Source organism: Saccopteryx bilineata, chromosome 11 (assembly GCF_036850765.1).
Source record: "Saccopteryx bilineata isolate mSacBil1 chromosome 11, mSacBil1_pri_phased_curated, whole genome shotgun sequence".
In the NCBI taxonomy this organism is placed as follows: domain Eukaryota; kingdom Metazoa; phylum Chordata; class Mammalia; order Chiroptera; family Emballonuridae; genus Saccopteryx; species Saccopteryx bilineata.
Genome location: NC_089500.1, coordinates 50,708,223 through 50,733,866, shown reverse-complemented (window position 1 = coordinate 50,733,866; position 25,644 = coordinate 50,708,223). Strand labels below are relative to the sequence as shown.

The following is a 25,644-nucleotide window of genomic DNA, read 5'->3' as shown; positions in this document are numbered from 1 at the left end:
AAAGTGATTACTTCAGCCTGACCAGGCGGTGGTGCAGTGGATAGAATGTCGGACTGGGATATAGAGAACCCAGGTTCGAGACCCTGAGGTCGCCAGCTTGAGTGCAGGCTCATCTGGTTTGAGCAAAGCTCACCAGCTTGGACCCAAGGTCGCTGGCTTGAGCAAGGGGTTACTCGGTCTGAAGGCCCGTGGTCAAGGCACATTATGAGAGGGCAATCAATAAACTAAGGTGTCGCAATGAAAAACTGATGATTGATGTGTCTCATCTCTCTCCATTCCCGTCTGTCTGTCCCTATCTATCCCTCTCTCTGACTCTATGTAAACAAACAAAAAAAAAGTGATTATTTCAAAAATCATTACATTCAATATAACTGGTGCTACGAAACTGAATGCTCACATGGAAAATATTAAACTAATGCTCTACCTCATCCTACACACAAAAAGGAGATTACAGATGCATTAAAGAGCAAAACATAAAATTTTTAAAAACTACAGGATCCTTTTATAATCTTAAGACTTTATATAATAAGACAAAATCAGTAAGCATAAAAAAAACCTAACTACATAGTTTAAAACTTCTTTATAAATACTTACAAAGATACAAAGATAATGGGAAAACAATCTGGAGAATATATAAAGAATTAGCATGCAGTACATAACTAGAAGTTTATGTCAATAAGAGATCAAAGATAGAAGAATATGTAATGTTTCTTAAAGCTGGTGTTTTATTCATCTAAAAGTGAATATACACTAAAAATCAAGAATTATAAAAATTATAAATACCTAACATGTTACAAAGAGTTGAACAAGAAAAAAGGTTTTAATATTTATCTAACCTTAGTAGCCCAATTAATAATCATTAAAAGAAGTCATTACCCTAAATCAAAACTTCACATTTTGTAGCTAAGACAACAGATTAACATACTTGATGGAAAGCATGGATCATCAGGATAAGTTTCTCTATCATATAAGAAAGGGTGATATCGGATAATCCCTTCCACTACACCGTCTCCTTCAACATGAGCTTTGAACTCAAAACTATCAGTTGCTGTGTTTATATACAATGTCTGCATGTCATCTTGTACTTCCCTTAGGTTGACAATCTTAGGCGCCTTCCCCTTTTCAAACATAGAAATCTAAAACAAAAACAAAGCAAAAATAATTAAATTCTATGGTGGCTTTTATTCTCAGCAAAAACTACTTTTATTTGATTTGTACAAGTAATCATTAAACTTAATGAAATTTTTTATATTAAATAGCTATAAGCAGCATCTCAATAAGAAACATACTACTAAAAAATAGAAAGTAAGCAAAGAAAAGAGCAAAGCAGAGCTGAAGGAGAGTCATGAGTTCAAGAAATTCAAGGTTTCTTGCTAGAGGTAGAAAGTGGGACAATGATGTACATGTGGGCAAGAATACTGAGAATCCAATACTCAAATGTGTTGTGGTTCTAAATCTTATTTTGCCATCATGAGACTTCTGTGAACAAAAGGGAAACTATTTATGTCTCTTTTCCTCTGTGCTTTAAGACATAATATTCAGTAACAACTCACATCTCTATAAAAGACAGAGAAAAAAGAAACTAACTATGGTAAACAAAGCTTACAGAAAAACACATGTAGGAATAACCTCTTTAGCTGGACATCAAATCACCAAAGAACTTGGGTAAAGAGAAGAGAGAAGTTGTTTATTTATTGATTGATTTTTCTTATCCAGAGTCACTTGGAACTGGATCAGATACCTAATAATTCACAATACTTGAAGAAAGAATTTTATCTTACTTCAATATCAATGTTGTTGAAAGCTCCAACTTCTTTTGATGTATGTTTTTCATTTCCTTTTGGGCCATGAATATAGTAATGATAAATATGCCTAAAATACAGAAGAGTAACTTTACACTTTTAATTCACATAAAATTATAGTTTATACATTCTTCTACAAAAAAATATATACATAATTATTATTTGAAGGTATCTAACAGGCACTATACTCACTCAGCATTTTTAAACACAGTATCCCATTTAATGGTAAAACAATCCTGAGATCCAGGTATTATTACACCTTATTTTATACACACAGTATAAAGGTAGAAAGGTAGAAATTTGCATGCAAAGGGTTTATATAATTTACCCAAGGTCACAGAACTTAAAGAGTTTGGGAGAAGGGAGGCTTCAATTCAGGTCTTTGCTATTAGAAGCTCATGTACTTGACATTTCTGAGAAGTATAATTCAAAAAATACTAGAAGGTAAGAGGCTACAATTATTTGTCAGGGATGTCAAGGACTCAAATATCAGAGAGTATATAGGATTGATTGTCTTTAAGCTATCTGTGCAAAGGATAATAACATTCTATAACTCTCATCGCTCCTCTCCTGTAGTACTGAACAATTTTATCTTAATATTTCCCAAATAAACAGATCTAATGCACTCAGCATTATTCTGCTGAAAACTACCACTTCATTTTTAAACCACTACTTTAAGTAAAGGTTAAGACTGACTATGTGTTAGTGATACTGTATTCAGGGCTAAACTATGTTGGATCCATAGTTATTCCTAAAACAGGAATTTACAATATTCCTTCATATGAATACATAAATTTTATTTCTTTTTAAGTGAGAAGAGGGGAGATAGACTCCTGCATGCGCCCTAACTGGGTTCCAATGGCAACCCCTGCATGGGGCTCATGCTCAAATCAACCAGGCTATCCTTAGCACCTCAGGGCCGATGCCCCAAACAAACAAGCCAGTGACTGCGTGAGGGGAGAAGAGAGAAAAGGGAGAGAGGAAGTGGAAGAGAAGCAGATGGTCGCTTCTCCTGTGTGCCCTGACGGAGGATCGAACCCGGGATGTCTGCATGTTGGGCCGATGCTCTCCACTGCAGCCAACCAGCCAGGGCCTGAATTTTAAATAAAAAAAATCAATTTAATTATCCTAGCTACTGTTTAAAATGCTATTGACAAAATAAAATCACTGAACATCTTGAGATCTTTTTTCAGACATCTCAAAAGTGTTAATATTATAACAAAAGATAAGTTACAACCATACATTAAGAGTGCTATAAATAGCTTAGCAACTGTCTGTTTCAAAGAATAGTAAAAGTTGTATATTATTCTTTGGTAGAGTAATTGTCCTAATTATATGTTATGTATGGAGTGTTTACTGAATTGTTTCCTGAATTTGTAATAGTCTAAATCACTAAGTCTTGCAAAAATGAGCACATCTGTAAAAACAAAATTCATGTTTTTGAAAAAGGTATCTTTTCACATTGACCCAAAAGGCTATTGCACTTAATATGAGATTTTCTATTTTACACATAAATATATATTATCATTATTTTCTTTTATGGGATAAAAGATTTGATTTTAACAATACCTTTTTATCCCCATGAATACTGATATTTATTGGTCCTTTAACCCAAAAGTTTTAAATGAACTTTGTATTATTTTTTCTCTAAATGCATGTTTTCTTAGTTGTTTTATAGTTATTTGTATTAAGTAAAGGAACTTGGTGTACATCAGCAATTTTCAACATTTTTCATCTCACGGCACACAGAAACTATTTACTAAAATTCTGTGGCACACCAAAAATTTATTTTTCACAGATCTGATGAAAAAAATAGGTATAATTTTGATTCATTCACACTGGATAACTATTGTTGCGTTGGCTGTTGTCATTTTTTATTTGAGTCTAAGGGAAAAGAGGTCAGTGCCCCTGACTAAATAGTCAGTGTGCCTCTTTGTGGCACATTGGTTGTAAATCACTGGCTTAGATCCATTAAATAAATATTTCTCCAATTTGGACTAATGAAATATATACTCTCTCTCTCAGAGATTTCCTGGAATAGATACACAAAGATTTATTCTCAGCATTACTAAAATGTTGTATAGGCACACAGACTTTTTTTCATATTCACAGACTTGCTGCATTCATTTGATAAACACTTCAGGAGCATCTACTATGTAACACGACACACTGGGTACACAGTAGCACATAAAAAAACGACATTCTTCACTCCATGCTCCCTGGAGCTGTAGCACAAGGGAATGCCCTTGTTAATCAAGCTACCCCAAAGAAAATTATTTGGAGCAACCATGACAGATCGAGCAATTCAGTCTCATACTATTCATAACCAGAACGCTGCAGCCCTGTGTAAACAGTTTCAACTTTCTCGGGAAGCAGCACGGCAGATTGGGAAATCCTAGCAAGGGGTCCTATACTACAATCTGCCTCATTTGGAGTTAACTCTCAAGGACCCCTAGCAGACAACTTTAGCAAATGGATGTTACTCATATACCTTCATATGGCAAACAGTCCTATGTCCACGTTACAGTGGATACCTATTCTGGATTTATAGTAACCACTGTCAGAACAGGAAAGGCTGCTGAGCATGTTATAGCTCATGGTCTGTATGCATTGTTCTATTATTGGATTTCCTAAACTGCTTAAACTGACAATGCTCCTGCATATGGAGCAAAAGCATTTACTGTATTTTGTCAAACCTTTCGAATTATGTGTATTACTTACAATCTTTAAAGTCAAGGTATTATTAAAGTGTACCCAGCAAATATTTTATGGTCAATTTAAAAAAATTTAAAAGGGGGGAGTCATATCCTGGAACTCCTACGTGTCTACCATATCATGCTTTTTACTTAAAAATTTTTAAATTTCTTTTGAATGCTGATGATCAGGAGACGCCAAATCTTTTTTTCCTGCAAACTTCTACCTTCTTTTATTTGATCCAGCTAATAACATTTTTTTCTTTTTCCAAATAGTTCCAGATATACGAAAAGGTTTATATAGGCAGATGGGGATCCTCAAACCCCTCAGCGAGATCTTCTGAGCATGGCTTTTAAGATACAAAGAGACAGAAAAAGCCCAATAGAGATCAGGGGAACTACCAGCTTTTAGGATATGCCCTTAAAAGCTCCAACGCCTCAAAGGGGTCTCATAGGATGCCATCTGGGTCCTGCTTCAATATTGGAAGGAAGGTCATTGAGCTACAGCCTGCCAGACTTATATGCCTCTGCTGTGAGGAAACAGGGACACTGGAAGGTAGGCTTTCCCCTTGCTCCTCTAAGGGAGGGTTCAGTCTCTTCAAGCCCTGCTCCAGCCACCTATGACCTAACCTTGCCCAGAATGCTGGGGTTTGCCGCTGAAGGTGCCCAAGGCCGTCGGCCCCATCTAGGACACTGTGGACGAGCCTAGGGTATTTCTTCCAAGAAGCAGGTAAACTGATCTCATTTGCACAAGGGCCACTTAACTATGTCTTGCGTGAATAGTCAGGTTTTTTATTCTTCCCTTGAAGATCTCTGTTGTGGGTGTTGATAGTCCTATTTTCTGCTGCTTTGTTTAACATATAGTGTTTCCTTTATTCCTCCTACCTCAATGCCTCACTCATATTTCAGGCTGGGACCTACTCCTAATTTAAGAGCTGTCTTTCCCCCTTTTGCCAACTTCTATTATGAATCTACCTTTGCCATCCAGCTTAGTGTATTCCAAGGTCCTCTTTACCACGCCACAGTTGCAGAGCTCCAGGGAAAAGCAACGGGCTTTCATCTCTCCAGGCAGAGGAGAACAGAAGCTCCATTTCCACACATGCTGCAGATGGCTTTTCCAGTCTACCTGAATCATTACCAGCTAGAAGCAGTGGTCATGGGGACTTGGACGTGAGCAGCAAAGTATAGAATTGTGACAACAATTCCAGTGCCATGCAGACTTTTCCTGGATGTGGACTTTTCCTGGACTCCTGCTCCTTGTGACAGCTCCTAACAGACTGAACTGGGGTTGGGTTGCATTTTCAGGGATTTGGAATGGTGATGGTGCCAACTTGGACTTAGTGAACATGTTAAGGACACTACTCTTTTATGGATTCTTGCTGTATTGGCCAAGAGTTTACTTAAAGGCTTTAATCACTGTAAAAAAAAATGGAGGACTGGATAAAGAAGATGTGGCACATATACACCATGGTATACTATTCAGCCATAAGAGATGATGACATCGGATCATTTACAACAAAATGGTGGGATCTTGATAACATTATTCAGAATGAAATAAGTAAATCAGAAAAAAAACAAGAACTGCAGGATTCCATACATTGGTGGGACATAAAAACAAGACTAAAAGACATGGACAAGAGTGTGGTGGTTACGGGGGACGGGGGGAGGGAAGGAGGGAGAGGGGGAGGGGGAGGGTCACGGAGAGAACTAGATAGAAGGTGATGGAGGACAATCTGACCTTAGGTGATGGGTATGCAACATAACTGAATGACAGGATAACCTGGACATGTTTTCTTTGAATATATGTACCCTGATTTATTGATGTCACCCCATTAAAACTAATAAAAATTTTATAAAAACAACAACAAAAAAAACGACATTCCAATGAGGAAAGGCAGACAAACAGTAAGTAAAATAATGGTATGGAAGATTACAACAAGCTCTATAAGAGAAGCACAAAAGGGGAGTGATGGCATTGAATTTGATAAATTCTGGTTTAATCTAAATTTTATCATAGATGTCCAAATGCCAGTGCCTCAAATACTGACCAATATATTATTATTGACCAATACATATTTACAGAATAGGGAACCACTTTAATGCTAACATCAGAGTACTAGTTACTGTATGGAAGGGAAGAAAATGAGACAGGAGCAAAGCAGACAGCTGAGAAGCTTTAATGTACCTGTAATATTTTCACTCTTAAGAAAGATTAAGTAGAAACATGTTTTGAATCAAATATAAATAATTACTTACGCTAATTGTCTTGTCCAAAGATGGAAATAATTTTTCAAGTACTGTATGTGTTCTGATTGTACCCCTGTGATAACCACAGCAGTAAAGCTATCTTTTTCCTTCTCCTCTGAGATAAGATAATGTAGAAATCTTTCATCATCATTTGTAATGTGAACAGAATCAGATGGCTGTAAGAATGAATATAAGTAAAACAGATTACATACACTTTATTTGGAGTTATAGAAATAATATTTTATGTAAATCACTTGGATAGCTTCAAATACAGGCTAAAAATCTTTTGGAGAAAAATGACCCAATACAAATCATCTGAGTGTGTGACAATGCTGTGAGAACAGAAAAACTTTAACACAGATCACTAAACCGGCAAACAAATCGCTAAATCGGCAAACATAAAGGAATATCCTGCCATAATGCTAAACTGATTTTAGAATCATGAAGGAAAAGGTAAAGAAAAATAAATACTGACTTTAAAAGACCTGGAAAAAAGTGAGGACACTTACCCTAGGTTGGAATGAATCCTTGCTTGGGATACCTACCACTAAATTTGGTCAAAACAAATGTCCAGTCCTCCATGTTCAAAAAAAGTAGGATGGCCCTGGCTGGTTGGCTCAGTGGTATAACATCAGCCAGTGTGTGAATATCCTAGTGGTATAATGTCAGCCAGTATACGTCCTGGGTTCAATTCCCGTTCAGGGCACACAGGAAGAGAGACTTCCACCCCTCCCCCTTCCCTTTCTCTCTCTTTCTTTTCTCCTCCTGCAGCCATGGCTCAATTTGTTCAAGTGCATCGGCCCTGGGCACTGAGGATGTCTTCGTGGAGCCTCCACTTCAGGCGATAGAAATAGCTCAGATGCGAGTATGGCACCAGATGGGTAGAGCATCAGCCCCAGATGGGGGTTGCCAGGTGAATTCTGCTCAGGACACATATGGGGAGTCTGTCTATACCCCCCCCCATCACTTGGAAAAATAAGGGAAGAAAAAGAAAAAAGAAGAAAGAAAACTAGGATGCAGCCTGAACTCAGATGGCTTAGTACAAAGACACCTGTGTTTATTAAAAGACGGTAAAATTATTCTGGGCCCCAGTCTACTTTCAGAGTATATCTATAGCTTACAGAGGGAAGTGAGGAGAGAAGACTGGGGTGGGGGTAGGGGCGGTTTGAGGATAAATATTATAAACTTCTCTACTTTTACTATGAGTCCATATATGTAAAAAATTGCATGTTTATACATGTATACACACACAATGTATGCTGCCATATACACAAAAACTTAAAGATACACATTGAACTCTAATGTCTAGGAAAGTGGCTGATTTTCTTTGTAAAATAAGCATGTATGATTACTCTCTTAATAAAAAGTAAAAGCAAAACCATCTCAACTATTCCTAACACTAAATTACTAATACAGTGTGTCCGTAAAGTCATGGTGCACTTTTGACCGATCACAGGAAAGCAACAAAAGATGATAGAAATGTGAAATCTGCACCAAATAAAAGGAAAACCCTCCCAGTTTCTGTAGGATGATGTGGCAGCATGTGCGCATGCACAGATAATGACATAACACTGTGTATACAGCGGAGCAGCCCACGGCCATGCCAGTCGAGATGTGGATGGTACAGAGGAAAATTCAATGTGTTCTGTGGCTTGCTACATTTGAATCCGTGACCAAAGTGCAATGTGAATATCGGCACATTTATAATGAAGCGCCACCACATAGGAATAACATTACTTGGTGGGATAAGCTGTTGAAGGAAACCGGCAGTTTGGTGGAGAAACCCCGTTCTGGTAGGCCATCAGTCAGTGACGAGTCTGTAGAGGCTATACAGGATAGCTACCTAAGGAGCCCTAAAATATCTGTCCATGAACCCACATCGAACTGCACTGAATAGGTATGAAGCTGGGAGAGTTTTCCTTTTATTTGGTGCAGATTTCACATTTCTATCGTCTTTTGTTGCTTTCCTGTGACTGGTCAAAAGTGCACCATGACTTTACGAACACACTGTATTAAAGCTACAATACATAATATACAAGTAACATTTTATACACTATGAGAGTTAGGAGATTAATGATGCAGGTTAATGACCCAAATATTTATCAAGCACCTTCTAAATCCTATCTATGACACAGTCTAGGCATGAAAAGATAGAGTTCAAGATAAATAAAACAGTGCTCTTACACCTTACAAATCCCATCTAGTATGAGATGAGAAACAAATAATTACAAAACCATGTGCCATTTTAAAGATATAAACCAACACCTACAGAGTCACTCAACAGATGACAATATTCCAGACCACTGAAAATATAAAGGATTACAGAGTATAAGGGAAATACTGTAGTTTAGAATATGATGAAAGATGAGACTGAAAACACTGAATCAAGCAGCTGAAATCGGTGGAAAAGAGGGTACATGAAAGGTAGTGAATGCTTAACAAAGATTGCAATTACTAACTGCTTGGTCAAGGAATACTGTTAATTGAAAAGGGTAGTTATGGAGAAGGGAAAGAAAAGGAAAGAGTAAGAAAAGTTTATAGGTAGTGTTTGATTTCAGATGTACGAAAGTGAGTTATTTATGGGAGAAGAACATCTAATTGAAATTGGGAATGAGTTCCTTAGATATGATCAGTTGGTACTCAGCCACCTATTTACACCACCTTTCATTGTCCCCTCCTGGCTCCAGAGGATGGAAAGCCAAAATAGCCTATTTCTCTGACTCCCTTACATTTTGGGTTGTGGGTACAAATTACGCTTCACCAATCAGAAGCACTAACCAATGATTCAGAAGGGAAAAATGAGGCCATTTCTTGAGGTTTCTTGAAGGTCTTCTGTTATCAGGAAATGTACTGAAAAACCATATTACCCAGGTTCCAGCTTTAAGTGTCAGCACTGATATAGTACTGGTTAGGGCCAGAAATTCTGTATTCCAGTGATGGAGCAATCATGACAGCAAGGCCCTTCCAACTACTGGATCACAAATAAGGCAGTGTGTCTCTGAATTTCAGATACAGGGGTGTTCCTCCAGCTACGTGATTTCAGCATACATTGCTGCATTCCTTAAAGGTCAGTTTGGAGTGTCCTGGCATCATTCTGCAAGGCTCAGCCTAAAGTTCTTTCTTTTACCCTTCCAATAATCATGTAAGCATCTAATTCTCTTTATTAAATCTTTTTCTGTTTAAAGTACCTAGAATAGTTTATTTCCGTCACAGGGAGTCCAGCCTGATTCAGTGCTTAAATCATAAGAGAAAAGTCACTTGACAAGAAATAGATTTGAGATCTGTTGGAATTAGGTTGGCAAACACATCGAGAAGAAGGAAGACTGCTGGATACAGATCAAGACCCACCAACCCCACATACACTGTAGTAAGTGCTAACAGGAATATAGGAGGGATCAAAAAAGAGGAGGCTGGAAAGGACAGGTCAGGAAGAAAAAAAGTACATGGACCTATAAGTATTCATGAAATGTTTATGGGATGAACTAGGTAAGCACAAGACAAAGGAAAAGCTGGCAGAAAGGGTGACTGACCTAAGAGACCTCAGTTGTGGCCAAGCATTACATGTGTATACAGTTTGAAAATCATTTAAATTCTCGATTCCTATTTTTTCAAATGTTTTAACATGGCAAATAATATTTCCAATATACTTTTATTTATAGCACTTTGTGTTAATAAGGGAATATGGAAAAGATAGAATACTGTTATTAAATATATTAAGATATATAAATTGTTAAATAAATGCAACAAATTTAAAAATGATAAAGTGGGATAAGCAAAATAAAATTTCCTAGACAGAGGAAAATGTCAAGTTACAGAAAAACTAAAAGTAGCTAATAAACATGAAACCAAAACAATTCAGCTCACTAACAATGAAAAGAAAAAAGTATTTTTAACTATTAATTTGTCAACATTTTGCTGTCCTCCCTCATTCTTTTTAAAAACAAGAAAATGATCAAATGGACACTTCCATATACTGTTTTGGGAGTATATTTGATTTGGGTTCAACCTTTCAGAAAAGTGGTTTTGTAACATATATTGTAAACGTATATAAAGTTCACAGTATGTCACAGCTGTTAAAATTCTAACAACTTATAATAAAAATTACAATTCAGAAAATTTTTTATGCAAAGATATTCATAGCAATGTCTTTATAATTATATAAATTATATTTATATAGACTCAACAGAGTAGTAGTTAAGTTATAGTACATTTAACCCAAGAAGTACTATGAAGCTACTTAAAGTGCATTGTTTATTAAGGATAATTGTTCTTAAATTCAGTTGTAACTATAGCTGGGTCCTGGGAGAGGTGAGTGTATCATAGATCTACTCTGCCCCATTGTAGATCAGTAAAGTGTGTTGTGTACTGACATAATTTATAACATGGAGAAATAATAAAAATGTGAGCTCAAACTGTAAGTAAATGATAAAAAGAGTAAGAAAAATTTCAACTAAACATCAAGTACTGTTTTCAGGCATTTGAAACTATTTTTTACTTCTTTATATTTCCCTGTAAAATTCTTACAATTTGTTTTAGAATCAGAAAAGAATTCTTAAATATCTCAAAATTACTTTAAAATAAAAATTGTAAAATTAAAAATTCTAAAATGTTTCAAATGGAGAAATAAATTGAACGTATACTGTAAGTATCATTCAAATTTATTAACATTCTGCTTATTAAAATGAGAATTTGAAAGCAAATTTATAACACATTTCTCCAAAGCTCTGATTTCCTAAATGTCTATTGTTCTTTCATGTTTTCTACTCTAGCTCTAAGATTATTATACCACAAAGATTTAAAAACTAAAACTCAGGGCGAGGAAAAAAGTTTATAATCCTATGAGTACTTTCCAGGAGGTTTACTCAGCTTTATGGAAAAACTTGATGTCTGAGACTTACAGACTGAGAAAACACATAAATGATCACTTTTGCTATTCACACAATTCAAAAAAAAGAATAAAATAATTTAATTTAAAAATTCCATACTTGCAAATTTTTTAAAGCAACATCTTAAGTAGAATTAGAAAAAAATATTCTTATTCTATCATTCATCCAAAGTAATACATTTACAATGAGTTAAAATATAGTGTACCTTTCTGTTTCTAATATATCCACTGTATATTGATTCTTTATTTTTCTCCTTCTTCTCAAAATCTTCTTTAGAAAGCACAAGCTCATGAACATCTTGGGAATCTGCAGGTTTGCTTATCATCTGTTAAATATTAAAAAGAGTACTTTAAAAATTCCTAAAAGTTAAACTGATTAACACATTTAGACAGAATCAAACTCAAAACATTTTGATTGATTTTCATTTATAAGAAATTTTTACTCACTCTGGCTGATTGTCCAACAAAGAAAACAGCCTGCTTGCCCCCAACACCAAAATAGGAAATATCACTATTTAAACTGCGTGGCACTGGTACTGGTCGAACATATCCTGAATGATCACTAGAATAAAACATTACATTAATGCAGTGATTTTAAACCAGGTACTTAGGCACATAAAGTATCATAGCACTTTTTATTAAGTTTTAATAAAATGATCCCCAAGCCAGATAATACCCTATTGAAAGGTAAAGAACCAGAGCCAGAAATCAAGACATCATCTAGTTCAGTGGTTCTCAAAGTTTATTCACCAGACCAGCTGCATCACTGAATAATCTAAGAAATGCAAACTCTTGAGCCTAATAAGTCAGAAAACCTCTCAGCAAACAAGACTATCTATCTCTCCCTACCTACCTGTCTATCTGTACACCTCTACAACCTTCCCTTCAAAACTGTTTACTGCTGCATAACTCATAAAAATAAAATCTGAGGAATAATGGGAATTATACCAAAGAGATTATTTCCATGTATCATGACAAATAAAGAGATCTGAATGAACCTCCTACTGCACCACACTGGAAAGTAGACATCCCTGTTTTCCCAAAATATACACAAGGTCTCCAGGGACATTATTTGTAGTATCAGAAATAAACAGAATTGGAAATGAGGCTAAAACCACTAGTACACTTAAAGGGAAGATTAGAGAGATGTGGCATAGCTAAAGGAACTAGAGAAAACATAAAGATACAGTGGAATAACTTATCAGTAAGAAAAGAACAAACAGGCCCTGGCCATAGAGCATTGGCCCAGGGGCATTTGGATGTCCTGGGTTTGATTCCTGGTCAGGGTACAAATGAGAAGTGAGCATCTGCTTCTCCACACCTCCCCTTTCTTTCTCTCTCTCTTCCCATCCCACAGCCATGGCTCCATTGGTTTGACAGAGTTGGCCTCAGGCGCTGAGGATGGCTCCGTGGCCTCTGCCCCAGGTGCTGAAAAAATGGCGCTGTTGCTGCGCAATGGAGCAACAACCCTAGATGGGCAGATCATCGCCCCCTAGTGGGCTTGTGGGGTGGATTCCTGCCAGGCCGCTGCAGGAGTCTGTCTCTCTGCCTCCCCTCCTCTTACTAAAAATAAAAATTAAACTAAGAAACAAAGGAATAAAAATATCAAACTGGGTCTAAAAGATATGAACGACTGAAAGAAAATATCACAGTGTAAGTGTAGTTCTAGAAAGCGAAAAGAGAATGGTAACAGCTGCAAATATTCTTTTTTTTTTTTTCTTTTCTTTTTTTTTTTTCATTTTTCTGAAGCTGGAAAAGGGGAGAGACAGTCAGACAGACTCCCTCATGCGCCCGACCGGGATCCACCCGGCACGCCCACCAGGGGCGACGCTCTGCCCACCAGGGGGCGATGCTCTGCCCATCCTGGGCGTCGCCATGTTGCGACCAGAGCCACTCTAGCGCCTGAGGCAGAGGCTACAGAGCCATCCCCAGCGCCCGGGCCATCTCTGCTCCAATGGAGCCTTGGCTGCGGGAGGGGAAGAGAGAGACAGAGAGGAAAGCGCGGCGGAGGGGTGGAGAAGCAAATGGGCGCTTCTCCTGTGTGCCCTGGCCGGGAATCGAACCCGGGTCCTCCGCACGCTAGGCCGACGCTCTACCGCTGAGCCAACCGGCCAGGGCTGCAAATATTCTTGAACCACTAAAAAATATAGCTCTATAGATTCAGACCAAAAGAGCACAAAGAGAACACATAAAAAGAAATCCACAGTACAGCGAACACCAAAAAGCAAAACAGAAGGACTAGAAAACAGGCTGAGATATAAAACAACACCAGTTAGCAGACTTTGAAAGCAATAGTATAACAGTGGTCAGCAAACTCATTAGTCAACAGAGCCAAATATCAGCAGTACAATGATTGAAATTCATTTTGAGAGCCAAATTTTTTAAACTTAAACTATCTAGGTAGGTACATTGTTATTAACTTAATTAGGGTACTCCTAAGCTGGTCTTTGCGCCTGCACATGGTATTTTGTGGAAGAGCCACACTCAGGGGCCAAAGAGCTGCATGTCGCTCGCGAGCCACGGTTTGCCAACCACTGGTATAAGATAGTTGAATATTATCTCCCAAGTGCACAGAGGAAAATATGCCAACCTAGAATTGTGAAATTTACACAAAGAAATTTCTAGATAAATAGCAAGGGCATGTACCATTAAGAGATTTGCTCTAAAGGAATATTTCTACAAGCACAATCTGACATGAAAGGCTATTATAACTTTGTAAGTACAAAGTTAATATTTAAAATGTGATAAATGTTTTTTCTAAATGAGTTGTTAGAAAAAGGAGGGAGATAGTTTAAATTTAAGTCTAAAGTTAAAGATGCATTTTAAAATGTCAAAGACAATCAGAAAAATAAACATACAAATTCTAAAATATTCAAGAGACTAAAGGTAAAACAATTTTAAAAAGTGTCAACAAAAAGATGCAACAAAGAATTTTTTTTAAAAAAGAAAAAAACAAAACAAAAATAATTGGATGAATAAAACTGTTTTTATTGGTATAAAAAGTGTCTCATATATTCATAATCAAAATAGACACAAAGGCAACAATACCCAGCTAAGACAGTTTAATACTGGACCTACCAAGCAATGCTCATTAAAAAATGCCCCCCTCACAACACACAAAGGTACCACCACATGCAAACCCATCTCTAAACATCAGACACCAACACGTCCCCATACAACACGCATACCCTGCCATCACAGAAAAGATCAAGATAGGATAGCCCTGCCGGTGGCTCTGTGGATAGAACGTCAGCATGGTGTGTGAATATCCCGGGTTCAACTTCCAGTCAGGGCACACAGGAGAAGCGACCATCTGATTCTCTCCTCATCCTTCTCTCCCTTCCCTCTCCCCCATCCCTCCTGCAGCCAGTGACTTGACTGGTTCAAGCGTCAGGCCTGGGTGATGAGGATAGCTCGGTTGGTCCCAGTGTCAGCTTTAGATGCTAAAAATCAATCAGTACTGGAGCACTGGCTCCAGACAAGGGTTGCCTGGTAGATCCTGGTCGGGGTGCATGCGGGAGTCTATCTCCCTTCCTTTCACTTAAAAAAAAAGGGGGTAAATGAAAAGCACTGCTATGATATATTTTTACTATGTGTGTAATACAGTATGGTATTACTTGACATAGACTATAAATTAAAGAATTATACTATGTATAAATCTCAAAGTTACCAGTAAAATGACAAAACAAGAATAAACAGCTAATAACCTAACAAAGGAAATAAAATTGAATCACACAAACACACAATACTCGATTAGAAATAAGGCAGGAAACAGGAACAAAAATGACAGGAAAAAATAAAAACCAAGTAATAGGGATGGTAAGTTCATATCCAAACATAACAATATCACATTAAATGTAACTGATCTAAACATCCCAATTATAAGACAGAAACTGTCATATTTTAATACACAACTTTATATGCTATTTAAAATAAACTGTTTAAATACAAAACAATAGGTTAAAAGATTGGAAAAAGACATATTTTAACACTTACAAAAAGAAAACTGGAGTAGCTTTATTAACATCAAAGTTGGTAAAAGACATCACCAGGAATAAAGAAAAAAAGCGGGCCCTGGCTGGTTGGCTCAGCGGTAGAACGTTGGCCTGGCCTGCGGGGGACCCGGGTTCAATTCCCGGCCAGGGCACATAGGAGAGGCGCCCATTTGCTTCTCCACCTCCCCCCTCCTTCCTCTCTGTCTCTCTCTTCCCCTCCCGCAGCCAAGGCTCCACTGGAGCAAAGATGGCCGGGGCGCTGGGGATGGCTCCTTGGCCTCTGTCCCAGGCGCTAAAGTGGCTCTGGTCTCGGAAGAGTGACGCCCCAGAGGGGCAGAGCATCGCCCCCTGGTGGGCAGAGCAACGCCCCTGGTGGGCGTGCCAGGTGGATCCCGGTCGGGTGCAAACAGGAGTCTGTCTGACTCTCTCTCCCCATTTCCAGCTTAAATTAAAAAAAAAAAAAAAAAAAAAAAAAAGAAAGAAAGAAAGAAAAAAAACAGTAAAACAAATACATGGGTGAATGAAATATATAACTGCTCTGCTTCTGAGGTTTTTAAAATTATGTTTGACTGTTGAAATGAAAATAACACAGTCTGATGTGGTTCTCAATGTATCATATATAGAGGCAATAGTTAAGAAAACTAAATTATAAACGGGAGAGTTGAAGGACCTAAATAATTGGGCTAAACTTTCTGCAATTCACTTTAAGTGGTATAATGTCCAAAGTTATATATGTTTACAGTAGCCCCTAGAGAAACCATTTAAAACAAAAGAGACAATTAAAAACACTATAAAGAAAACGGTGTATTAAAATGTGTTCAAGTAAACAAGAAGGCCAGAAAAGAGAAATGAAAACCAAAATGAAGAGAAAAGTTATAACATATGTATGTCCTAATATATTACTAATTGCAGGAATTGTAATGGTACAAATACACTAAATAAAATTGAGAGTAAATTAAAAAATGACCCAACTATATGCTGTATGTAAGAAACTTATTTCAGGCCCTGGCCGGGTTGGCTCAGCGGTAGAGCGTCGGCCTAGCGTGCAGAGGACCCGGGTTCGATTCCCGGCCAGGGCACACAGGAGAAGCGCCCATTTGCTTCTCCACCCCTCCGCCGCGCTTTCCTCTCTGTCTCTCTCTTCCCCTCCCGCAGCCAAGGCTCCATTGGAGCAAAGATGGCCCGGGCGCTGGGGATGGCTCTGTGGCCTCTGCCCCAGGCGCTACAGTGGCTCTGGTCGCAATATGGCGACGCCCAGGATGGGCAGAGCATCGCCCCCTGGTGGGCAGAGCGTCGCCCCTGGTGGGCGTGCCGGGTGGATCCCGGTCGGACGCATGCGGGAGTCTGTCTGACTGTCTCTCCCTGTTTCCAGCTTCAGAAAAATGAAAAAAAAAAAAAAAAAAAAAGAAGAAACTTATTTCAAATATAATGATCTAGTGATACAGTTTAAAATAAAATGCATGGAAAAAAATAGAAGAAACTGGAAGAGAAAAGATATACCATGCAAACATGAATGACAAGAAAGATGGAGTGGTACAAATATCACAAAATATACTTCAGAGCAAGACAATTATCAGAGATAAAAAGTAACATTACATAATGGTAAAAGGGTCAGTTCATAGAGATGTCTTAACAATCCTGTGTACACAAAATACACAAGGCAAAACTTTAGAGAACTAAAAATAAATAAACAAGCATGCAAATAAGTTGGTAACTTCAATACTTCTCTTAGTCACCAACCACACAAAATCAGTATGGATATAAAAGAACTGAACAACATTATCCACCAATTGAATCTAATTGACATTTACAGAACATTCCTTCCAACAACAACAACCAAGAAAATTTATCAAAGTAAATATTTGTTCTTTGAAAAATAATCACATGCCAACAAACTTGAAAATTCCATAAAAAACATACCAGACCCAAATGGTTTCCTAAGTGTGTTTTATCAAATTTCTTAAGTCATAGATGTATAAATAGTCACTTTGGAAAACCAAATTATATTAGGATGTCTAAATGTGTCTTTAAATATTCACAAAAATACTGATAAAGTAGTTTTTTCTGTCAAAAAATTAGAAGCAAATCCTACTGGGAGGTCATTTCTGCAACCTAAAAGTGGCATGGGAAATTGGCCATGAGAAATGCTATTTTTATTTTCCCAAAAGTGGTTCCCTGAGTTGAGAGCCTATCAATTTTTGAGCAACGTGAAAGTCAGAGAGTAGCAATAATCCAACACACATCTGAATTATGGCCACCCAGAAGACCTAACTAATGTAATCTTTCTTTCTCCACTAAATAATTAAATGAACACACAATATTCTAACAATGTTCTAGCTATCTAAATTAACTTTCAGGGGAATGATTACAATAATGCCCAAATCATGTAAAAATTTTCTAGATTTATGTAATGTTTGGATTACACAAGTATATGAATTCGCCAAATCATAGTTATTAGGGTACTTCCAAAATGACAAAGAACGTATGAAAATCTCATTTATAAAAGCAGTGAGAAGACCAAAAATAACTGCCAAAATCAATTTTTCAGAACTCTAAAAATTAACCAAAGTCTTGCAATAATCCAAAGTGTTTTTACTCAAGACACACGGCTGAATCTCAGTAAGAACAGCTAGCTTTGTGGTGTTTTAACATGCCTTATCCCATTCCCCTCTGACAAGCTTCACAGAAGTCTTAAAAACCATAGCCCTGAAATCATGGTGAAAACGAGCAGCTTAGCAATCACTGGAAGCAGTTTGGAGTTCCCCAAAAGCCATTTCTTTCCCCATAGAACTGTCATTACTGGATCTGACAGCACCCTATGAACCTGCACTCCAGCATGTCTTTATATGACCTGAGTCAGAACTTGCTCATTGTGAACAGCTCTTTCCTTGGGTTATTTGTCAAAAACAATCAGTGGCAATAGTTTATCATCACAGATGACTAAAGCAATGAAAATAATTGGTAGAAAAAAAACCTAGCCAAAAACAAGTCAACGCTTGGAAATTAAAGGTTCTTAGTGGTATTTACATTTTATTTTATATTTTATTTTATTTATTTTTCCAAAGTGGAAGCGGGGGACAGCAGACAGACTCCCACATGTGCCTGACAGGGATCCACCTAGCATGCTCACCAGGGGGCAATGCTCGGCCTATCTGGGGTATTGCTCTGCTGCAACCAGAGCCATTCTAGCACCTGAGGCAGAGGTCATGGAGCCAACCTCAGTGCCAGGCCAACTTTGCTCCAATGGAGTCCTGGCTGTGGGAGGGGAAGAAAGAGAGAGAGAGAAAAGAGAGGGGAAAGGGTGGAGAAGCAGATGGGCGCTTCTCCTGTGTGCCCTGGCCAGAAATCGAACCTGGGACTTCTACATGCTGGGTCAACGCTCTACTGCTGAGCCAACTGTCCAGGGCCCTGAGTGGTTTTTAAAGCTCTAACATTTTCATGAGAATAGAGATTATATTCATGGGGGGAAGAGGGGCTGTACACATACAGTCTCAAGAAAGAATTGAGAAGGCTCTAACTCTCATTTCTGGCTGATACTGAGGTTTTATACAAGCAAGAAGTAAATGTTAAGAGAAAGTTGTAAGCTTCCTTCTGGAACACTAAAAACATAGCCCAATAGGCACACAGAACACCTCGGTAAAAAGCTGGGAGACCTACTGGTTGCATACATTTAAGGAAATCATTAGCTAACCACTAAGCTAACAGAGACTACAATGGCAACACAAGATAGACAATTCAGAATTTACATAATTAGTTAGGGAAGTCACTACACAAACAACAACAAAAACAAAAATAAGCAACAACAATCCCTGTGCAAAGAAATAAATCTGATTTCCAGTACTGCCACGTTCTATTATTTAAAATGTCCTCTGTTCAACAAAAAATGAGTGCCACATCAAGAAACATTTAAGTATAGTCTCCACAAAGGAAAATAAAGCAGTCAGTAAACCTTCCTGAGGAAAACACAAGTATTGAACTTATTACACAAAGATTTAAATCAACTACTTAAAATACATTCAAGGAACTAACAAAAATCATGTCTAATAAAGATATGAGAACAGTGTTTCACCAAATAGAGAACATCAATACAAAAGTTATGTAAAAAGAGCCTGACCAGGCGGTGGTGTAGTGGATAGAGAGGTGGACTGGGACGGAAAGGACCCAAGATCAAGACCCCGAGGTTGCCAGCTTGGGCCAGGGCTTATCTGGTTTAAGCAAGGCTTGCCAGCCTGAGCCCAAGGTTGCTGGCTTGAGCAAGGGGTCACTCAGTCTGCTGTAGCGCCCTGGTCAAGGCACACACGAGAAAGCGATCAATGAAAAACTAAGGTGCCGCAATGAAGAATTGATGCTTCTTATCTCTCTCCCTTCCTGTCTGTCTGTCCTTATCTGTCCCTCTCTCTGACTTTCTCTGTCACACACAAAAAATAATAATAAAGAAGTTATATAAAAAGAACTGATTAGAAATTCTGAAACTGAAATGAATAACTGAAATGAAAATAAAAAGATTCAATTAAGTGGCACATGAGCAAATATGAATTGGCAGAAGAATTAGTGAACTTAAAAGACAGGTCAACTGAGATTATAGAATCTGAGGGCCAAATAGAAAAAATAATGAAGAAAAATGAACAGAGCTTCAGACACATATGTGACACCATCAAGCATACCAATATATAGATAACAAGATCAACAGAAGGAGAAGAGAATTTTTGAAGAAATAATGGCCCCAAACACCCCAAATTTTATGAAAACATAATCTACACATCCAAGAACATAATCTACACATCCAAGAAATTCAAGACTAGGATCCACCCAGCAACCCCTGTCTAGGGCCAATGCTCAAATAAACCAGCTATTCTAAGTGCCTGAGGCCAACACTTGGACCAAACAAGCTATCCCCAGCGCCTGGGTCTAATGCTCAGACCAAAAGAGCCACTGGCTGTGAGAGAGGAAGAAAGAAAGAAGCGGGAGAGGGAGATGGTCGCTTCTCATGTTTGTCCTGACCAGGACTTCTGCATACCAGGCCAATGCTCTATCAAATGAGCATACTGGCCAGGGCAAGACAGAATCTTGACTGCAGCTAGAGATAAGTGATTGGTCACACTGAAAGAATGGTCAATAAGATTAACAGCTGATTCTTCATCAGAAACCATGGAGGCAGGAAGCAGTGGGCTAACATACTCCAAGTGCTGACAGAAAAACATAGTCAACCTGGTACTCTTTATCTAGTATAATAAGCCTTCAAAAATGAAAAAGAGATTAAGATATTCACAGATAAACAAAAAGTGAGGGACTCTATCATTAGCTATGTCCTAAAGTAGCTATTAAATAGATCCTTTGGACTAAAATGAAAGAACACTAAAGAGTAATTTGAATACAAGATATAAAAAGTAAAGTAGAGGTAACTATAAATAGATAAACAAAAAAACAGTATAAACCTAGTATTTATAGCTCTTCAATCTGATTTAAAAGACATCTGCATAAAGTAGTTAGTCTAAAACTATTGACAAGGCTATAATGTATAAATGTCATTTACATAAAAATAATACAAAGGATTGTGAGAGTAATGAAGCTTTAAAAAAGTAAAGCTTTTTAAAATACAGACACTAAGCTGGCATTAATCCACACTAAAATGTTAAAAGTGTTAAATATATCCCTAGAAAAAGTTAAAAATGTAGGTTAACTACTTTACTATTGAAAGTATACTGGAGTTGATGTCAAGAGTAATGGTGGTGTGAGAGATAACCTTGTTTTCTACCCTTGATCTCTATCCTTGAAATTCCAACAAACTAAATAGCTATAGCTCGGCACAGTAATCCCAGCTGGGCTTGTAGGCCTGCCTAAAAAAATGCTAGTTTTACAGGACCACTCTTTCCCTAAAGAACAGAGGTGCTCTGTGTTTGGTGCCCTGGTCTGTTGAGACACAGGGAGGATCACCTAGAGGCCTGAGATCACCACTGCTACATTGCTAAAGAGCACACCTAACCCATCACTGCATCTGCAGCCCCATTTCCATCATGGCAAAAGCAGCTTCTGAGTAAGGATGGCCTGGGGATTTTATAGAGCTAAAACTTGTAATACAGCAACATCTACTAGAAAATAATAGAATAACTTTTTTTTTTTGTATTTTTCCGAAGCTGGAAACGGGGAGGCAGTCAGACTGACTCCCACATGTGCCCGACCGGGACCTACCCGGCATGCCCACTAGGGGGCGATGCTCTGCCCATCTGGGGCGTTGCTCTGCTGCAACCAAAGCCATTCTAGCACCTGAGGCAGAGGCTATAGAGCCATCCTCAGTGCCCGGGCCAACCTTGCTCCCATGGAGCCTTGGCTGCAGGAGGGGAAGAGAGAGACAGAGAGGAAGGAGAGGGGGAGGGGTGGAGAAGCAGATGGGAGCTTCTCCTGTGTGCCCTGGCCAGGAATCAAACCCAGGACTTCCTCACGCCAGGCCGACGCTCTACCACTGAGCCAACTGGCCAGGACTAACTTCTCCTTTTTTTTCAATTTTTTATTTGTTGTTTCTTTTTGGGTTTTTTTTATTGCTGTTTTCTTGTTTACATTTGATTATTGTTTTGTTCTTCAGTTTTTTGTGGTTTTCCTCTTATTTTTTAAATTATTTTTATTTTACATATTTTTATTTTTTGTCTTTTTTTCATTTCTTAACAATACCACTCTCAATAGCCATCAAGGTAGAAAAAAACAACAACACCATAACTATCCAAGAAAGAGACACAGTTCAGAAAGAAAATGAACAACCTCCAGAGAGCTATCTCAATCACATGAATTTACTGGAGTTAAACAATAGAGGCAAATCGAGTACTTCACCAAGGAGCTGACACTTCAAAAAAAGATGAAGAATTCAATATTAACTGAGAAATGAGCTAGCAAGTTTAGTGAAAAGAATGGGCCAGACAGAAAAAAGAATCAGTGACATTGAAGACAGGCAACTACAGATGATACAGAGGAAAAAGAGAAACTGAAGAATTTTAAAAAATGAGAGCTCTGTGGGAATTACCTGACTATATCAAAAAGAGAATAGTGAGTATATCAGAAGAAGAAGAGAGGGAGAATGGAATGGAGAGCATATTCAAACAAATAATTGATGAGAGCTTCCCAAGTCTATAGAAAGAATTAGATACTTGAATCCAAGAGGCAAACAAAACACCTAGTTACCTCTACTCAAACAAGTCTTCTACAAGGCACAACATAATAAAACTGTCAAAAATCAATGACAAAGAACCCTTGAAGCAGGTAGGGAAAAGAACATAACATATAAAGAAAGACCCATCAGGTTATCACAGACTTCTCAGCAGAATCTCTACAAGCTAGCAGAGTGGACCCAAAGCACTGAAAGAGAAGAATTACCAGCCAAGAATAATATATCCATCAAACTTATCCTGCAAATATGAAGGAGAAATAAAAACTTTTCTAGATATACAGAAGCTGAGGAAATTTAACACCAGAAAAAAACCCACTGCAGGGGATTATTCTACAAGATACAAAGAACAAAACAAATAAAAAAATCATATAAAAGCTCCAGTAAGATTAAAATATAAATAAGGATAATCTGTGACAACAAAAACATAAAAGGAGAAAGGATAAAGATCTGCAGTAGCAAAAGAGGACGGAGTGCAGAAGCACTCAAAAGGCAAAGAACTCTTGTCTATATAAAAAAATTTTTCTTAGTAACCTAATGATAACCACTCATGAAAAAAAAAAACAATATTGAAACACATAGCTTAAAAAAAAGGAAATGAAATAAAGAAGTATGGAATACCACCAAAGGGGGGAAAAAACTGACAGAAACATAAAAAAACCAAAGGAGACACAGACCTACTAGAAAAAAATAAAGAAATAAAATGGCTATAGGAAATCCTTATGCATCAATAACTACCCTAAATGTAAATAAATGGATTGAACTCACCAATAAAGAGGCACAGAAGAGCAGATTGGATCAAAAAGTAAAACCCAACCATATGCTGCATTCAGAAAACATATCTAAGCTGCAAGGACAAAAGTAGACTCAAAGTGAAAGGTTGAAAAATAATTCTCCAAGCAAATAATACCCAAAAAAAGCAGGAGTAGCTATACGTATATCTGACAATATTGACTTCAAGAAAACAAAGGTAACAAGAGACAAAAATGGACATTTTGTAACGATAAAGAGGAAACTATATAAAGAAGACATAACACTTTCTAATATATATGTACCAAATCAGGGAGCACCAAAATATATAAGACATCTATTAACAGATCTAAAATTGAGAGACCAAAACACAATCATAGTTGGAGATCTCAACACAATTGACATCTTTAGATAGATCATCCAAACATAAAATCAATAAAGAAATATCAGCCCTTGCTCTGGCCAGATAGCTCAGTTGGTTAGAGCATCGTCCCAAAGAACAGAGGTTACTGGTGTGATCCCCCGTCAGGGAACATATTGATGTTCCTGTCTTCCACTTTCTTCCTCTCATGCTAAAATTAACAAATAAAATTATTTTTTAAAAAAGGTATTTTATTAGATAGAAAGAAAGAGAAAAAAAATAAAAGAAAAAAGATCAGCCCTAAATAACACACTAGACTGAATGGATATAATAGACATTTACAGAACATTTCCTCCCAGAACATCAGATTATACATTCTTTTCTAGTGTGCGTGGAACATTCTCAAAGATAGACTGTACATTGGGCCACAAAATCAATAAATTCAAGTTGAAATTATATCAAGCATATTCTCTGACCATAAGGCTCTGAAATTAGAATTCAATTGTAAAACAGAAGTAAAGAAACCCACAAAAAAAGTGAAAATTAAATAATAACAGGATTCAAGGAAGAAATAAAAGCAGAGATCAAAAGATATATACAGATAAATGAGAATGACAACATGACATATCAAAACTTCTGGGATGCAGCGAAAGCAGAAATAAGAGGGACGTTCATATCATTACAGCCTTATATCAAGAAACAAGAGAGGCCCAGGACAGTTAGCTCAGTCAGTTAAGGTGTTATTCTGAAACAATGAGGTAGCACCTTTGATCCCTAGTCAGGGCATACACAGGAAGTAACCAATGAATGTACAGATAAGTGGAATAAAAAAATGAATGCTTCCATTCCCCCTCTCTCTCCCTCCGTCTCTCTAAAAATCAATCAAAAGATAAAATAGCCTGACCAGGCGGTGGCACAGTGGATAGAGCGTTGGACTGGGATGCAGAGGACCCAGGTTCAAGACCCCAAGGTCGCTGGCTCCAGCAAGGGGTTACTTGGTCTGCTGAAGGCCCGCGGTCAAGGCACATATGAGAAAGCAATCAATGAACAACTAAGATGTTGCAATGCGCAATGAAAAACTAATGATTGATGCTTCTCATCTCTCTCCATTCCTGTCTGTCTGTCCCTGTCTATCCCTCTCTCTGTCTCTGTAAAAAAAATAAAAATAAATAAAATTAAGTCCTGGCCAAATAGCTCGGTTGGTTGGAGCATTGTCCCTGAGCACAGAGGTTGACAGTTCAATTTCCAATCAGGGCACAGACAGGAGCAGCTCAATGTCCCTGTCTCTCCCTGACTCTTAAAAAAAAAAAAAAAAAAAGGAGAGAGACCCCAAGTAAACAACATAACATTACGTCTTATAGAACTAGAAAAAGAAGAACAAAGGCAATGCAAAGTCAGAAGAAGAAAGAAATTCGTAAAAAGTAGAGAACTTAATGAAATAGAGAAAAAAAACTATAGAAAAAATAATACAACAAAGAGCTGGTTCTTTGAAAAAAACAATCAGTAATATTGACAAACTCCTCGCTAGACTCCCTAAGAAAAAAAGAGAAAAGGCTCATATAAACAAAATCTAAAATGAAAGAGAAATTACCAGAGATATCAGAGATATACAAAGGATCATACTAAAGTATCATGAAAGACTATATGCCACCAAATTCAACAATCTAAAAGAAATGGATAAGTTCCTAGAACTACACAATCTTCCTAAACTGCATCATAAAGAAGTGCAAAACCTAAACACACCAATAAGCAGTGAGA

At 37.6% G+C, this 25,644-nt stretch overlaps 1 protein-coding gene across 1 annotated transcript in view; it reads right to left on the bottom strand.

Annotated features, from left to right (window-relative positions):
- SMCHD1 (structural maintenance of chromosomes flexible hinge domain containing 1) overlaps nucleotides 1-25,644 on the bottom strand; it is a 176,891-nt gene that overhangs the window by 117,480 nt on the left and 33,767 nt on the right. Inside the window, exons 6-10 of the mRNA XM_066246162.1 lie at nucleotides 12,075-12,189; nucleotides 11,834-11,953; nucleotides 6,752-6,918; nucleotides 1,782-1,872; nucleotides 926-1,136 (exon numbers count right to left, since the gene is read on the bottom strand). Of these exons, the coding sequence (XP_066102259.1) occupies nucleotides 926-1,136; nucleotides 1,782-1,872; nucleotides 6,752-6,918; nucleotides 11,834-11,953; nucleotides 12,075-12,189 (704 nt within the window). The remainder of the gene's footprint in view (nucleotides 1-925; nucleotides 1,137-1,781; nucleotides 1,873-6,751; nucleotides 6,919-11,833; nucleotides 11,954-12,074; nucleotides 12,190-25,644) is intronic.